This window comes from Chelonoidis abingdonii, chromosome 3, assembly GCF_003597395.2.
Source record: "Chelonoidis abingdonii isolate Lonesome George chromosome 3, CheloAbing_2.0, whole genome shotgun sequence".
Taxonomy (NCBI): domain Eukaryota; kingdom Metazoa; phylum Chordata; order Testudines; family Testudinidae; genus Chelonoidis; species Chelonoidis abingdonii.
In genome coordinates, this window is record NC_133771.1 from 32,037,364 (window position 1) to 32,050,720 (window position 13,357).

Consider the following 13,357-nt stretch of genomic DNA (forward strand, 5'->3'; position numbering starts at 1 on the left):
CAAGCAAACCGGTATTTGTGTTTGGGCAGTGGACAAGCAAACCGGTATTTGTGTTACACTCTTTGAAAGCAGCATTCTTTTTAGTTAAGATTGTATGTCATCACAGCACAGCTGTGCTGCACTCACCCTGACAGCTGAACAGAATGACCACCAGGACAGAGAGGTATTTTTTCTACCAACATCACTTTTTGGTCTTTACAGAGTGTTTGGTTCACTTTGCTGCTTCTGTAATGTAAATGTTTGCTGATCTAAAGCAAAAAAAAAAAAAGTGGAGGGTGGGGAGGAGGAGGTCTATCAGAAAAAATTCTAGCTCTCAAACATTTTAGAGGAAGGATTCTCTGGGAGCTCCCCATATTCATTTCCTAAGTGATGCTCCCCGTCAGCATCTGTCTTAACACTCCTATGCTGACTTCAGTGGAGTTTCACTGCAGGGATGAATCTGATCTACTGAGTTCTAATGATTTGTATCCCAGCCAAACTCAGCACCATGTGCCAAAACCTTCTTCCCAGCCTGGAAATAGGATGGAAAGAAAACAAGGAGGAGGCTCTGCAGTCTGATTGAGAATTAGAAAGAGGCTAAAAGCTGCATCACACGATGCTGACATGATTTAACGTTTCATTTCACTGAAATAGGAGAGGTGCCAAACAACCCAGTGATTATTCATTTAGCTGCAGGACAGGGACCCACTAGTATTGAAGCCTTGTGCATCACATTAACCCACATAAAACATTAATGTAAGTTACCTGCTCCATGTGCACCATACAATTACAACTAACATGAGCACACCTGGGTGGAGTTAGATTTCATTCTATGTCTATTCCATGCCATACTCAATGGGACATCTCATGCCGTGTGACCTGAATTACTGCTAAGATCATCTCCTCCTCCTGGTCATTCTGACCGTGTCATCTTGCCCATCTGGGATGAACTGAGATCAGACAGAAGCATGGGTAGAGACCTGAAGGTGCAGGCTATATTTTACCTTCCTCTCTTTTCTGTTTCCCAGAGCTTTTCTTGAGACAGTAGATTACATAATAGTAGATAGCTATATATACTAATACACATTTCTCTTCAGAAACAAGTGTTGCTGCTGAAAGAGGTCTTTACAGAAGGTGGCATAGGTGCTGGAACTAGAGGTGCTGGGGCAGCTGCAGCACCCTCTGGCTTAAAGTGCTTTCCATTATATACAGGGTTTACAGTTTGGTTCAGTGGCTCTCAGCACCTCCACTATACAAATTGTTCCAGCACCCCTGGAAGGTAGGAGCTAATTTTGCTTCGTGAAGCAGGTTTTATTAACCAGAGACAGTCCTGATGACTAATTAATTCTCTCTTCCGCCCACATAACACGTACAGCTCACAGTGTGGAGGAGTTAGCCACAGTGGGAAAAAAAATCTGTTGTATAGTTTAAACACACCCTTAAAACATCCAGCATCCTCCTGCCTAGAAAAGTGTTGGAAGTTGGGAATGTTGGCTACATTCTCCCAGAGATAAGAGCAGAGTCAAATGCCCCAAAAGGGTATAGTCCCATTCAGTGCTCATGATTAAGGCTGTGCCTACACCACACACCGTACAGCGGCACAGCTCTTCCACTACGGCAGGGCCGCTGTAAGGTACTCGGTGTAACCACTCTGTTGGCAAGAGAGAGCTCTCTTGCCAGCAAAATCAAATCATCCCCGCAACAAGAGGTGGTAGCTTTGTCTCCCACCAACAAAGCACTGTCCAGACTGGCACTTTTCATCAATAAAGGGGGTTATTTTTTTCACACCCAAGTGACAAAAGTTTTACCAACGAAAGTGCAGTGTAGGCATGGCCTAATACTGTCGTTGGAATGAAGTGCTCTTTGCCACTTTACCACTGGGGACGAGATTCGTACCTGCTTGTGCAAGGAGCTGCACCCTCTCTGTCCCCTGAGGGAGAGCAGGCTGTGTTTTCAGTACTGCCTTCTCACAGGCGTTACTACATGTGATGCCAGCTTTGTGCTGTTGTGGGGCAAGTCACAGGGCCCTTCTGCTCCCCATCCCGGAACAGTGCCGCCCATTCTTTGAGTGCTATTCTGGTAGTCTATAGTAGAGGGGATGATGTGATGTTAAGCACCCCTGTGGCAGAGTGTCTTCCTCCCACAGCCCTGCACCAGGAGTTCAGCAGGTGACTTTGGCCCTTTGTCTCTAATGAGAATCTCCTGCATGCCAAGATCATGGTATGTTCCACAGCAGCAGACACAGGAAAGGGGACTCGGGTTCTCCACTCTGAGACTGCTCCTTACACCATCCCACCAATACCTTGTCCCTTTGGAGAGTCAGGGGGAGCAGGTTTCTCTTTTCTTCCATAAAATGTGTAGATAGTGGCAAAGTACTAGAGCAAATTTTCAATTTCTCCACACAACCCCGCCAATGGGCCTCTCACTGACTCATGCAACTGCTTCCTATTAGTCTAAGAAGTCTTCTCAGGCCAAACAGAGCGTTGCAAAAGAAAAACAAACAACCTTTCGGTGGCCTGTGTGAAAGAAGCTGGGACCAGATTGTTAAAGATCTTTAGGCACTGAACTACATCTTTAGGCACCTAAAGGCCTTTACAATCTGGTCCTTGGTTGCTAATGGACCAGTGCCACCATCACCCAATTGCCTACCTTGTAAACCCCTAACAGAGAGGCCAAAGATTTGCAAGGTCACAAGTACCAGACATCCATCCCAGCCTTGAGGCAGTCATTACTCACAACTTGTCTACACACACTTTTTTTACCAGCGTAACTAAATCAGTATAAAAAACAGCTGTAGTGAAGTCAGCGTAACCCCCTCGCATGGGCACAGCTTATCCACATAGAACTGCCTCCAGGCAAGGGAATTGCACAGATCTAACTGAATTGGGGTTGAGCTCAATTTAGTTAACCTGGTGCAAAACAGCATGTAGAGCAGCCCTTACTGAGCTGGAATTAAACAGATGACTAAGGGTATGTATGATTACACTGTAATCACGGCATGCGAGTGTAGCTCAAATAGCGATAATGCTAGCTGGGCTAATCTAGCTAGCTTGGGCACCGGAACAGTTGTGGCAGTGCCCTCTTCAGCATGGGTTAGTCCTGTGAGTAAACTACCCGTGCTTCTGTAGCTTCAGTGTTCAGGTACCCAAGCTACCTAGATTAAAGGTATATTGACGCTACTAGTGGTGCAGTGTAGACACTTACTACAGCGACAGAAAGGGTTGTTCCATCACTGTAGTAATTCCATCCCTGGAGAGGTGGGCTCTCCTCTATCTAGCTGCATCTACAGAGGGGGTGAGTCGCCCTGTGCTGCACAGGGCATGACATTTTTCACAGTCCTGAATATCACTAGGTCAAGCTAACATTTTAGGTGTAGACCAGGCCTAAAGCTAGCTCAGGTGTCTTCCTGAGCTGCAGTCAAACCCACTGTAGGCATATGGTAATGTACAGTGCTGCTCCTGATGAAGTAATCTGTCAAACTATCTGGGCCTGAAAAAGCCAAGCAAAGCTGAATCACAGACTGTAAACTGGGCAGGAGGCTTTAATATTATGCTATTCCCCCGCCTCCCCCCCTTTGCAATCTCATTTTTCCCAGGAAAGCCTTTTCTCTTTCCCTCTCTGGAGACAAAGCTACTTTTTCATTTTCCTGCAAAGAAAATGAAAGCCAAGGCCAAAGTCTGCTCACCTTATGCAGGTTTGTCCATTTTGCATCAGCTGGACCCTTCCCCTGAATCAGTGAACTCCTGGGAATCAAGATTGGCCGATTCAGGACCATCATTTAAAAATTTAAAATTAAAAATTCAAATTGGTCTGGTTGGGTGAGAGTGTTATTGGAAGCCACCCTCCTGTGAGAGCAGAAAGACAGAAGGAATTGGGGGAAAGAAAGATGAAAAGGAAAACACTGGCCTTGACATTGTTCTCAATAGTATAGCACATCTGGCGAGGCTGCTGAATTTTCATTTTATTACAAATCAGCGTCATTGAGCCTAAACAAACTCCCGGGTCTGATAATGCCTGCATTCACATTTGACTGGCCTCTAACTCTGTGCTTTGTAAACCCCATGTGAAGGGTGGGTCTCTAGTCCCTCTCTAATTAAAGAAAAAGGAACTGAGAATGGGAAACTCTCCCACACCCAATTCATTTCTTGACTCACTGACACGGCCGGCGCCAGGGTTTTTGCCGCCCCAAGCAGGTTGGGTGTGTGTGTGGCAGGGGGGAGCCGCGATCGTGATCAGCTCTACTGCCACCGCTTCAGTCTTTGGTGGCAATTTGGCGACGGGTCCTTTGCTCCGAGAGGGAGTGAGGGACCTGCTGCTGAATTGCCGCCAAAGAGCCAGACGTGCTGCCCCTCTCCCTCTGCCACCCCAAGCGCCTGTTTGCTGAGTTGGTGCCTGGAGCCGCCCCTGCTCACTGAAAACATGAACATCCAACGCAGCTTTCTTCCTGCAATCACTGTGCAATTAACACTCTGTAAGCAAATCTGCATAGTCAGTAACGCGGAAGGACGTGCTTCCATTTAAAAAAAATAAATGGAAATGCCCTGTAAGACTGCAGCATTGCAGAGGGTGTTCTGTACGACTCGTGCATTGCTTGGTTCCACCCTGCTCTCCACTCGCTCTTTGCAGTAACATCCCCAAAGTGTACATTAACCAGAGCTGGAAAACAAGGAGGAAAAAAAATTTGTAACTAGGATTTCCCCTGACTTGTATCCACTGTCGTTTTAAATTGCTTTTTGTGAACATGTGTAAGTCAAGTTTCATTCTCTGACAGAAAGTGAATATTGGGCCTGGGCCAAGATTTCTAAGGGTCACAGATAAAATCAGCTCTCAGCAAGACAGTTGGTGCCAGCAAGGGGCACAGTGATACCAGCTAACTACAAGTGCCAGTTGTAGGAGCGATTCCTGGTTTGTATGTGACGGGAAATGCTTCTCCTCAGGGACATGTTCAGACTAGTCAGATGAGAAGAATCAGGGCAGCTTTCTTTTAACTTCTCTTTAATCACATTACCGCTCTAGGCCTCAATTTACCCATCTTTGAACTGGGCATTCTAATGTTCACCTGTCTCACACGGAAATTAGGAGGCTTAATTAGTTAATATTTAATGATTTCAGATCTGTAGATCAAAGACACCCAGGCTCCTTAGATGCTGAAGGTGACCTAGTGAGGCTTTCATAACTAAACAGGTCTGTTTCTTACACCTTGGGCACCTTGATTGCCTTCATTGAGGTTGCATAGAGTGCTAAGGCAGGGCCAGTGTGGCTCATCACATGCAAAGGTAGCTATAGATTTGCAAATGTTTTATTTCAAATATGACAACACTGCTCCATTTATTCTTTCCTAGGCCTCCTTAACAAGAAGCATGCAGGACCCAGAGAAGAACAACTCCGCCAGTGAGTAAGTAACATGTCAATGTGATATTTTGCAGAAAGGCAGGTCTTCCTCTCATGTTACATCTTTAGCCCCAGGGTGTGACAGTATGAAATCACTTGTGGAGCCTCTAGTCCATCCCTCTGCTAAGGCAGGATTTCCCAGGTTGTACATTGCCTAGTGCAGGGGTCAGCAACCTCCGGCACATGTGCCAGAAGGCAGCATGCAAGCTGATTTTTAATGGCACATTGGAGGTCCCAGCCGCTCAGCCCCCTCAGTTCCGTTCACCCAGGCCGGCAGTGGGCTGAGCAGGGGCAGCAACCGGAACCCCAACTAGCAGGAACTAGCTGATGGAACCCCAGAACGGCAGCTGCTCAGCCCGCTGCCAGTCTGAGGTGCTGTCTGCCTGTAGTGTATTAAATTTCTCCCCGTAGGAACATGCTACTTCCGGAGCACCAGGACTGGCAGCCGTAAGTAGCACACCGTAAGTAGCACATTCTTATGGGGAGCAATTTAATACACTGCACCCGGCCCCACTTAGCCCGCTGACAGTCTGGAGTTCTCAAAATATGTTCTCCTTCCCCTTATCAAAAGTTACACTACAATCAACTTAAAAACTTGGTTTGTATATTACAGTAATTAAAAATGTATAATGTTAATAAATACATAGGTTTGATGAAAGTAGTTGTACTTATGTGCCTGTGCTTAATTTGTGTTTTCGATGATTCACCTGCTAAAAAAAATCTCACCTGTCTTGCACCCCCAGAAAGGGCATCTCGCACCCCCAGGGGTGCATGCACCCCAGGTTAAGAACCATTGCACTAAACTGATAAGATCTGCATTTTAATTTAATTTTAAATGAAGCTTCTTAAACATTTTAAAGACCTTGTTTACTTTACATACAATAGTTTAGTTATATAATAGACTTAGAGAGAGCTTCTAAAAATGTTTAAATGTATTACCCGCACGCGAAACCTTAAATGAGAGTGAATAAAAGACAACTTAGCACAGCACTTCTGAAAGATTGCTGACCCCTGGCCTAGTGTGTTTCTCAAGCAAAGGAACTCCTGCCATTTTTCCTTGTGGGAGATTAATCCACAGCCTGATGCATCTTGATAAGAGGAAATTTTCCTTGTATTTAGTTTAACTTGTCCTGTCTCATGTTGTATCCTATTTACTGTGTATCCTACGGCCTCTCCATAATTGCTCTTCCTCCTTGGCATTAACACCCTTAAAATAGATGAAGTCTCCTCTCCTGTTCCCCTTCCTCAGTTAAATTAAACATTTGCTTCTTTTCAGCTTCTCTCACTTCATCGGTCCACTCTGCCCTGTAAGCATTTTTGTTGCTGTTCTCTGAACTCCTTCCAAACTGTTAATATTTTCCTAGTAATGAGGTGACTAGACATGAGCACAGTATTCCTGGTGGAGTTGCGCCTTTTTGTGCTGATCTGCTCCACTGCAAACTCCTGTCTTGTATGTTGCACACTATTGGCCATTTTCCTGTCTGCATTATTGCTTTCTAGTTTTCTCCCTCCCACTGAATAACTATGTTTTAAATTCTTTTCCCCCCCAGGAGTGTTGACTTGCTATTTTCCAGATCAGTGGAGCCCACAGCTGTGTGTACATTATGTACAGTGCATACCATTGGCAGGTGTGCCAATTGGGGGGCGGGGGGAGACAGCTCCATGGGGGTGAGTAAAAAAAGGGATAGTTTGTCCCAGAGTGCCTGTTTGAGAGGGCCCCCAAGGTAAATGGCATTGTGACCTGGCAGGGTTGTGAAGGAGAGCTGCAGGGCCACAGAGGGCTGCAGGGTCAAGTTTCAGTGAATGACTCCTGCCAGGCCAAAGCTGAGTGGCGCTGCAATCCCATTTGCCAGGTCACAATGTCTGGAGTGGTGAGCCGTGCCTGAGTTTGTGCTCATGACTCAAACCATTGCTGAGGGGCTAATGTGGTTGTGTGCACCAGGTGAAAAATTTCTGGGGTTTTCCCATTCCAAGTCAGAGGTATCACTGTAACTGAGCTCAGACAGTTACAATTCCTGATCCTCAGCCACCTAGCCCCAGGGTAAATTAGAGCAGCTGGGGACCTACTTTAACTTCTGCACCACTAGTTACAGTGCAGGATCAGCATAGTAGAGCTCTGCTTCAGCGGACCCAGTCCCACCCATGCCCCACCCCCAAAATTCCCGACACACCCTGTCTCTTGCTTAACACTGAGACTGGCTGCTTCTATTGCTGCCAGCTTTCTTCCACCCAAGAGATCTCCTGTGCAGGGGGAATGCTCTACCATCTCTGGCTATTTTAAGCAGCACAAAGTGGCCTTAGCAAACCAGAGAACTCAGACCTTTAGAGTAGAGTAATTTGTGAGGAGCCATGTTCTATTTCTGCAGGACAATATAGGTTTCATCCCTATTAAACTCTAGTGCACATTTCCATGAGGGTTGGAGGAAGAAAATAAAGGCGATGGGACTGTTTGCTTTTTTCCAGCCATTGTCCTAGCCCATTAGCGTTATGCTCCGCCCTGTTCATTCATGATTGTTTAAAAAGAAAAAAGTTGACAGCTGATACATTTTTCAGTATGTTGGATTTTTTATTTAGAGAGCCTCTCTCATCCTAAAGGTCACTATGAAGACTAAGGCCGTGTCTACATGATCACTTTATGGCGGCAAAACTTATGCTGCTCAGAGGTGTGAAAAAACATATGCTGGCAAAACGTATGTTGCTCAGGGTAAGTGGGAGCGTGCACAGTGCTATGTTGATGAGAGAGCTTCTACCACCGACAGCTACCGCTGCTTGTTGGGGGTCGACAGGAGAGCTCTCCCCTTGGCATAGAGCAGCTATGTGAGAGACCTTGCAGCGGCACAGCCTGCAGCAACAGAGCTATGCCACTGTAAGGTGTCTTGTGTCGAAATGCCTCAGACATCAGGAATAATTAGAAAAAAGTTACATAAACACTAATGGAAACAATTAATGTTTTGTAGGTTTTGAAATGGAGTCTTGGAAATTTTGCCAGGGGCTGTTTCTTATCCATCATTCAACATTCCTATAAAACTAGCAGAGGGCTGGTCACATGATGAGCTATAATCAATAAATCACGTGCCAGTTGTGGGTTCAAATCATATTTCTACATTTCCCTTTCCTATCATGAAGTATTAGGGCCCTGTACACTGCTTTTAAGTGTTACTCCCATCTCCTATTTACTACGTGAAAAAAAAAAAAAAAAACAACCAAATAATTTCCTCTGTCAAAAGAAGGAAACTGAATGAAGGAATCAAGAGAAGACTCATTTGCTAAATACCTGTTGGTGCCAGTAGAACTTGTGGTTGAAGAAACTGTGCAAAGTAAATTAACTGCCTCTCGGGTGGGAAATTCACATATCTGCATGCCAGTTGGCCTGTTTGAAAAATAAAGCCATTGATGACATCTGCAGCTCCTGATATTTACACAGCCAGATCAGGGTACTTTTTTCCAGATGGACAACTAGACAGATGAGAATTTTTTATATTCTAAGGATTGACATACAATCAGTGCAATGCTGTGGGCAAAACTGCTCCAAAGCAATTACTGCAGAACTCTGATTGCCATCAGGTGTATGTCCTTTTCAGCGACACTAGGAACGAATTCTTGTTCATAGCGAAAAACTCTAGTCTACCAACGAAAGCTGTTGAGGTACGAAAACATTGAATCAATAGAAGCTTCTGTTAGAGAAGAGTTCTCAGGGATCCTCACTGCAGTTCTAAGTCAGTGTGTTCCATACCTCTTATTGTCTAGCATATGAACTATCCGTATGGTTTCATCTGGCAAACATGCCCTCGGTTTTCCTGTGCAAATGATGCTATCAGCAATGCAGGCCATTCGTCCCTGCTTTCACACCATTGACTTGGATTTACCAGTCCCACATGTGTAAACTTATAGGCACTAGGTATCAAGTCCCATTTGCTGGGATGTAGTTGAAGCCAGGCTAGTTGGTATGAAAAACCTCTGCTTAAGTACCAAATACACAGGATATGAAGAAATCAGCTCTTTCCCGTTTGTTTTCTCCACAAACACCAAAAATAAACCCACTTCAGGGAAAAGCGCTACAAAAACCCATTTCACTGAATGAAACACAGGGCCCAGCAATACTCACCTGCAGGTATTGTCAGAACTGGGAGCTCTGGAACATTTAGTTTAGTTTATTGAGAACGAAGTCTCTTGTGGATTAAACCATTTTACCCTCGTAGTGACATTCCTCTGCAGCACAGCACTAGCAGGAATGTAGAGTCACAGAAATAGTCACTTCATGCAGCATTGTACAAACATTTATGAACTAATGTCCCCAGCACTGTTGGGGGCTACGTACATATTATCTCTCATTGACAAAGGGGAAAGTGAGGCACAGAAGCAAATGGACTTGCCTGATGCCACAGAGGGAGATAATGTGAGAACAAGGATTAGAATACAGGATTTCTTGATTAATCCAGTATAGTTGGCCAAGAGTTCAAAATTATGCAGTTTTTTTCAAAGGTCTTTTTATTTTACCACATGTGAACCAGCCCTCTGACAGCATCATGCAGTACCTCTGTGCCTCAGACCCCTAGCAGGTTCCTGTCTCTGGCCTGCAGGGAGGGGGCTCCCTGCGCTCTCATAGGGGGCTGAGGCCACTACTTGGATAAAGAGGGCCTGGGGGAAGAAGTTGGTTCTGCTGTGCTGCACATGCTCCTAGGCTTTGCCCCACACACCCATACTAGGAATACAGGAATTGTGCCCCTGAACCATTGGGGTAATGCTGCATGCAATATTTGGGGAGACAGTTACTTCCATATTTAATTATGTGTGTGCTGTTAAACATGGTTAGCAAGATGCAGCCTCTTCTTTAGGGCCAAAGCTAGCCCCGTGTCCCCCATCCTTTCTGGGGGCAAGAGGACACAGGGGAGTGCAAGATTGTGAGCACTCAAGAGAACACAAGAGGTCCCAGGGTCTTTGCCCTCCAGCTCTACAGTTTCAAAAGAGTGTGTAGATCTGCAGCCAGGAGAGGCTTCAAGCTGCCTGCCCAACAGGCTGCTGTCTGCTCTGTGGAGTGGTAAAACAGGCCTACCAGGTAGAGTTAACTGTTTGTGGTAACTTTTGCAAGGTCAAAACCTCTCCACTGTTCTCCCACCCCTCCTAGCTCAGACAGGAAAGGGCAGGAGTGAATTCTAGGATTGTCAGCATACGTAACATGAACATTCCACTTCCGATTATACCATCAAAAATCATTCCAGGTTCTTCTTGGTGCTTGTTTCAGTAAAACTATTTCCCCCATGTTTATTCCTTTCCCCTCTGCCCCCCTCGTTCCTACACCTTCTTGTCCAACTGCTGCAAATGGACCATTTTGAATTACCAACTATAGAAAAAAAAAAACAAAAAACAAAAGTTCTCTCTCTCCTGCGTGTAATAGCAACCTTACCGAATCACTCGTGGTAGTTTATGGTAACACCCATTGTTCATGTTCTGTGTGTGGTGTGTGTATGTAATATTCCTAACTGTATTTCCACTGCATGCAATGCAATTGAAGTGGGCTTGTAGCCCGACGAAAGCCTATGCTCAAATAAATTGCAAGTTCAAGGTGGCCATGAGTACTCCTGTTCTTTTTGCAGATACAGACTAACAGCTGCCACTCTGAAACCTGTCAGAAATCACTATTACCCAAAGATCACTAATGAGCATCACATGTCTTTTGGGTCAGAAAACTAAGGCCTGCTTACCGTTACAGAATCCATGGTTCAGTAAGATGGATGGGTTTGTTTTGACTTTTGCACACACAAATGATGTTTCTCATTCCCTGTTAGGGATAAGGGACTTACTATGTCTCACAGAGCTTGATTTTCTTTTACAGTAAAGATACTTCATTGTCTCATCCTACAGGTTTCCAGTCAGAAGTAACAAGAAGCCCGAGATGCAATCCCCAATATCGTACGATTACTCTGAAGAAGAGCTCATGGCGAGTATTGAACGAGAGTACTGCCGCTGAGAGCCAGTGCTGTATGATCATAACTGACAGTGGCACATATGAGCAAGGGTTCTGCCAACAAAATAACCCCCCACACAGTGAAATTGTTCTGAAGAAATGGAAAAGACAAGAATGAAATGAAAGAGAATGTTACCACTCAGGAGGCTGTTAGTATTGTAGGACTTCGAAGATCACCTCTTTGGCAAGTGCTGAGCAAGAGCACTGATTAATGAAGGAATCCTCACTGACCAGTGAATAAAAGCAAAGCAGTGGGGAAAAATTATCATATTACATTCCTCTTGTAAAATTAATATTTAAAAGCCAGTTTCCAAGTAATATTTGTGTATGAGGTCTTGAATGTATTGCAAGGTTGAGATGTGCCATTCTGACAATGATTTCAGTCAGAGAAGTGCAGCAAATCATTTGAATAAATACTTACTTGATAGGATATATCCAAAATTTACCTTTCCTGACACTTCGCTATGGGTCAAATTCAGACTTACAGTAAGCAGATTACAACTCTATGCACCAGGTCTGAATTTGCCCCACTTTTTTTTATTATTAAATATTCCACAATACAGAAAAAGGAAAGGAAGCGAATCAATCATTCCACACTTAGGCTGCAGGATCTAAGAGTTCAAATCCCAGTTCTCTATCAAACAGGTGTGGGATTTGTTCTGATTGTGCATATGGCTCTGTTCTTTCTAGCTCCCCTTTTCCAAAGAGGCAGGGGATTGAAATTGTCAAGAGTCCTGTTTCCTGAAAGGGCAAGCTTCTGGTCTAGTTTCTTACCTGCTGGCTTATAGAAATGGAAGCAACAGGGAAAATCACAAGGACAGAGTGATGTGCACATACTGGTCCAATGCCATATGTATGTGCCTGTTGGGTCACCCACTTTGAGATGGGCTTTAACATGATTGAAGAGCAGTAGTTCATAAATCAGCGCTCCTGCATTGGAGTTAGATATTTACCACTTTTGGCTTAAGCACTAATGAAGATTCCTGTGTAATTAAAAATTCACCACATTTATCACTAAGAATGGAAAAGTAAAACAAAACAAAAAAAATCCTATAAAACCAAAGACTCAGAGGTTTTCAGCATGATTGATGGTGAAGCCTTGTACTTTTAAATTAAGGTTTCTGGTGTGTGTAGTTTTTGGGGGGTTTTTTGGAGCCTGATGTACTTTGAGTAGCTGCTTATTATCAGAATTAGAAAAAATAACTTTTCTGTCCTCTGATGGAACATAACACATGTCAGATGAAATCTCAAGGGCAAATTAGTGAGGCACATGCTAATTGGAACAGTGGGATACACCTTAAGATGTCAATGTTTGGTGTATATTTCACAAATATCTATGTTCCATGTAATTCTCAATAAAAGGCAAAAGTATCAGTTTGAGAGAGACAGGGTGATCAATCTTCTGTCCCCCTAACTTATTTTTCATGGAGATATCCAGTTGGATTTTTAATTAGTTATCACCGCATATGATTTTTTCTTCCTAATGAGATATCTAGTTTTAGTTTTTCCTCCAGATTATATAATGAGGAACCTGTGGCTATCTCCAGGTTGTCATGTTCTCCTCGCCAATGTGGCAGAGCACAGATGTCTACATAGTGGTTCATAGTCCTCTCCTGCTCAGTGCTTCTTCAGCACACTGATAGCCTTTTAATGAACCTTCTAAGAATATGAAGACAGCAGAGCCAAAGTTCATCTATAAGGGGATGTGCACAATTCTAGAAGGATGGAGAGGATCATGCAGATAGCACAAAAACCCCTACTGACCAATTTGGATAAGAAAAGTGTTCCAAAAGATGTCCTGCTCATGTACTCAGATGGTGGGTATCGTTGTGGTAGGAACCTTACATAGAGAAGGACAGAAAGGTTCCTGTTGGAGGTCTGCTGTGGTACCCAATCAGACGGAAGTTATACTTAGGGCATGTTTACATGGGGATGTTAGTGCTAATATGCTCAATAAGCTAAAACGTGACTTTAAAGCTCGCCCTGTGGGGACACTGACTGCACACTAAGAGAGCCCTCACG

General features: G+C 44.4%; 1 protein-coding gene across 1 annotated transcript in view; it reads left to right on the forward strand.

The window, feature by feature from the left end:
• CYS1 (cystin 1) overlaps positions 1 to 12,278 on the forward strand; it is a 32,554-nt gene extending 20,276 nt beyond the window's left edge. Inside the window, 2 exon segments of the mRNA XM_075063505.1 lie at positions 5,322 to 5,374; positions 11,233 to 12,278. Of these exon segments, the coding sequence (XP_074919606.1) occupies positions 5,322 to 5,374; positions 11,233 to 11,338 (159 nt within the window). The 3' untranslated portion in view covers positions 11,339 to 12,278.
• The last annotated feature ends 1,079 nt before the right edge of the window (positions 12,279 to 13,357 follow it).